This window comes from Onychostruthus taczanowskii, unplaced genomic scaffold (genome assembly GCF_017590055.1).
Source record: "Onychostruthus taczanowskii isolate IOZ18803 unplaced genomic scaffold, ASM1759005v1 scaffold69, whole genome shotgun sequence".
Taxonomy (NCBI): Eukaryota; Metazoa; Chordata; class Aves; order Passeriformes; family Passeridae; genus Onychostruthus; species Onychostruthus taczanowskii.
In genome coordinates, this window is record NW_024504676.1 from 830,341 (window position 1) to 834,840 (window position 4,500).

The 4,500-nt window shown below is 39.2% G+C and overlaps 1 protein-coding gene across 1 annotated transcript; it reads left to right on the forward strand.

Moving 5' to 3' along the window:
* Nucleotides 1-1,809: 1,809 nt before the first annotated feature.
* LRRC4C (leucine rich repeat containing 4C) lies at nucleotides 1,810-3,793 on the forward strand. The gene has a single exon (XM_041421159.1). It carries the CDS (start codon nucleotides 1,810-1,812, stop codon nucleotides 3,724-3,726), a length of 1,917 nt encoding a protein of 638 aa, XP_041277093.1. The 3' UTR covers nucleotides 3,727-3,793.
* Nucleotides 3,794-4,500: the final 707 nt, after the last annotated feature.

Sequence of the window (4,500 nt, forward strand, 5' to 3'; positions counted from 1 at the left end):
GTTCCTCCACACATCCTGTTCAGCACCTCTGAAGAGATAAGAGACCTTGTGGTCCTGCAGTGAAAAGGAAGGTGTGTAGGGCAGAGACCCCTCATCTACTCAAGTACTTTATCCTAAACCCCTGAAGCTGATGTTCAGGAGTGCAGGTGTTGGCAGAGGGAAGGGATAGAAGGGTGGGAGCAGTAAAATCTAACACTACTGCCACAGGGTTCTCCAGAGCCGTGGGACAGAAGTGTAAGCTGCAGAGAGAGAAGTGACTTGCTCAAGGTTGCAAAACACATTAGTTTCATGAATTTTTCATAACAAGAATGATGTTTTATAAATAGCACATATAAAGAGATCAAACATACAGATACAGCCCAGACTTTCTAGTTCCCTTCAGTTTTTTAACCATTATATTGGATTTTTCTGCAGTAAATTATTAAAAATGAGATGCGAACACTTGCTAGCTCTGAACCTTTATAGCAGGTTTTTTTAAAAATGCAGAAATGAATTCTCAAAAACACATTGTCTGAATATATAACTAGAAAAAAAAAGTCTTTCATTAAATGAATTGCTGTGAGATGAAACTTAATGTATTTTCCTGGTTTGGTGGTTTTTTGGTTTGGTTTTGTTTGGCTTTTTTTTTTTTGTTAAAGAAAGGTCTGTATTTTTTACAAAAAAATGAATCGGTTTGGAGCCTGGAGTGGAAAACCATTGCCTTATGGTATTTTGTTTTACTGAATATATAGGTACTATCCATCTGGGTGCTCTGGGTTATAAATATGCTTTAAGCTTGCTGTAATTTCTAAGACTTCACTTTTGGCTGATTTATAAGAAATTTCATTAATCTCAGCAACAGAGGAATCTTGAACTGAGCAGCAGACTGAAAATGAACCGAAGGCTGGGGACTATAAAAACTGCCACACATGAATCAGTACTGAAGTTCTTAAAATGGTAATGATCATTTGTAGTTTGAAGGTCTTTTTTCCCTTTGCAGTAAGATTTTTTTGAGAGTTTTTTCAAGATGCCAATGAAACTGCCAGCCCTGCAGCTACAGGGATATTTTTCAGCGTTTAAATAAATGGCTATTCTCATTTCTGTGTTCAGTACACATTTGCTAATGAGTGTTTCTCTGCTGCTGGTGCCAAACAAAAGAATTGAATAGGACATATCATTAAATTGGATGATGATCAGTATAATTTTTTATTTTAATTTTTTAATTTTTTTAATTCTTATAGGCAAGATCTTGCCCTGTCATCTGCACGACACTCAGTTTTAGAGACTTACTTCTAGTTAAACTCTGATTGAGGAATCATGTTTGTATAGACAAGAGATTTTTACCCATACCAGAAACTTGCTTTTCATATTATCTGTTCTCTTGCAATGTGTAAAAAAGGTTAGCACCTTGAATACTCTGATAATTCCTGTCTTAGTAGATTCCTATGTTACTGACTTTTGCCTTTTGAAATTCTTGTCCTTTCTTTCAACTCTCCCCTGAGTTACACTTCTTTTAGGCATTCATTGTGATTGAACTTCTTATCTGCCATCCACCTGCATACACTGTACATTGGAATGTGCAGGAGAACTAATGTATGGCTATTTCTTATCTCATTGCCAGTTGCAGTTGACATACATATCTGTACAGAAAATAATATTAGAAATTCTATACCTGTTCTCACTATCGAATTTCAAGAAATTGGTAAAGGCTTGAAAACCTTTGTTGAGAGAACACAATTATTTGAGATTAATTTAATGTTCTCCTTCTCCTTTCTTCCTTTCTTTCAGACGATTCAAACTCCAGAAGGACCAACACCAAATAAATTATGAATGTTGAACAAGATGACCTTACATCCACAGCAGATAATGATAGGTCCTAGGTTTAACAGGGCCCTATTTGACCCCCTGCTTGTGGTGCTGTTGGCTCTTCAGCTTCTTGTGGTGGCTGGTCTAGTGAGGGCTCAAACTTGCCCTTCTGTCTGCTCCTGCAGCAACCAGTTCAGTAAAGTGATTTGTGTACGGAAAAATCTTAGAGACGTGCCAGACGGCATCTCCACCAACACCCGGCTACTCAATCTCCATGAGAACCAGATTCAGATTATTAAAGTTAATAGCTTCAAGCATCTGAGGCACCTAGAAATCCTGCAGCTCAGCAGGAATCACATCAGAACAATTGAAATAGGGGCTTTCAATGGTCTGGCCAATCTCAACACTTTGGAACTCTTTGACAATCGTCTGACCACTATCCCAAATGGGGCTTTTGTATACCTATCAAAACTGAAGGAACTGTGGTTGAGAAACAACCCCATTGAGAGCATCCCTTCTTATGCTTTTAATAGAATCCCTTCTCTTCGGAGGTTGGATTTGGGGGAATTGAAAAGGCTTTCATACATCTCAGAAGGTGCCTTTGAAGGTCTGTCCAACTTGAGGTATTTGAACCTTGCCATGTGCAATCTTCGAGAGATTCCTAACCTTACTCCGCTTGTAAAACTGGATGAGTTAGATCTTTCTGGGAATCACCTGACTGCCATCCGGCCAGGTTCTTTCCAAGGGTTGATGCATCTTCAGAAATTGTGGATGATACAGTCCCAGATTCAAGTGATAGAAAGGAATGCTTTTGATAACCTTCAGTCACTTGTAGAGATCAACCTGGCACACAACAATCTAACGCTACTGCCTCATGACCTGTTCACACCGCTCCGCCTAGAAAGGATCCACTTGCATCACAATCCTTGGAACTGCAACTGTGATATCCTTTGGCTCAGCTGGTGGATTAAAGACAAGGCACCCTCCAACACTGCATGCTGTGCCCGTTGCCACACGCCCCCCAGTTTAAAAGGAAGGTACATTGGTGAGCTGGACCTGAATTACTTCACATGTTATGCTCCAGTCATAGTGGAGCCACCAGCAGACCTCAACGTCACAGAAGGCATGGCTGCAGAGATGAAATGCCGGGCATCGACCTCCCTGACCTCTGTATCTTGGATTACTCCAAATGGATCTGTAATGACGCATGGGGCATACAGAGTTCGGATTGCTGTGCTCAGTGATGGCACGTTAAATTTTACAAAGGTAACTGTGCAAGACACGGGTTTGTACACATGCATGGTGAGTAACTCTGTTGGGAATACCACTGCTTCTGCCACGCTGAATGTGACCGCCCTGGATAACCCTGGTTACACGTACTTTTCAACCGTCACGGTGGAGACTGTGGAACCTTCTCAGGATGAGGCACAGACCACAGAGCAGGTTGGGCCCACACCAGTTACCAACTGGGAAACCATTAACATGACAACCTCACTCACTCCACAGAGCACAAGATCAACAGAAAAAACCTTCACCATTCCTGTGACGGACGCAAACAATGGGATCCCAGGAATAGATGAGGTTATGAAGACTACCAAAATCATAATTGGTTGTTTTGTGGCTATCACTCTCATGGCTGCTGTGATGCTGGTAATTTTCTACAAAATGAGGAAACAGCATCACCGGCAGAACCATCATGCTCCAACACGGACTGTAGAGATCATTAATGTGGATGATGAGCTTACAGGTGATACACCCATAGAGAGTCATTTGCCCATGCCAGCAATAGAGCATGAGCACTTAAATCACTATAACTCTTATAAATCTCCTTTCAACCACACAACAACAGTTAACACAATAAATTCAATACACAGTTCAGTGCATGAACCGTTATTGATCCGAATGAACTCGAAAGACAATGTTCAAGAGACTCAAATCTAAAACATTTATGACATTAAGGGGTGGGGTGGGGGGACAACAAAAGATGGTTTATAAAACAAATGACACAAATGACTGGGCTAAATCTACTGTTTCAAAAGTGTCTTTACAAAGAAAAAGAAATTTATTTATTAAAAATTCTATTGTGATCTAAAGCAGACAAAATTATGTGTATTCCTCAGAACCTGTTTTTGCTGCAGTTATTTACCCTCCTCGTTCCCGTTTTCCTGCCCAACCTACCCTGACTCCCATTTGCCATATTTTTCATAGAAGATCTTGATTCCCTAAAAGAACTGATCTAGGAAATTTTGTAAGAATTCTGTTACACTTTGGGAATTTTTATGGTGAATTCTAGTGGTGAGATTCGGTCTATTTTGTCACTTTCTCTTTTTTCTTTTGTTTTCTCATGCCCTTTTTGAAATTATTCAACAGAGAATGGAGTAATAACAGTAACTTTGCAAGTGAGAAAAACAAGTAAACCTTTTTTTTCTCCATGTAATGATTTGCTCTGTATTTACCGAAAGCACCATTCTGTGAAAAAAATGGAAAAAAATAGTAAAAAATACAAACCAAAAATTAATTTACTTGTGAAAGCCTATAAAACTCATGATCTTTTAAGCAATTCTAGAACCAGAATTTGTAGTTCAAACACTAAACTAAGATTATAAATAAAATATTGGTTTTTTTCTGTACTTGGATATAGCTCATTCTTAGTGTGGCTTTAAACATCAAAAGTTTGTTAAAATTCTTATGATAATCTGCTCTGATGGTCCAAAT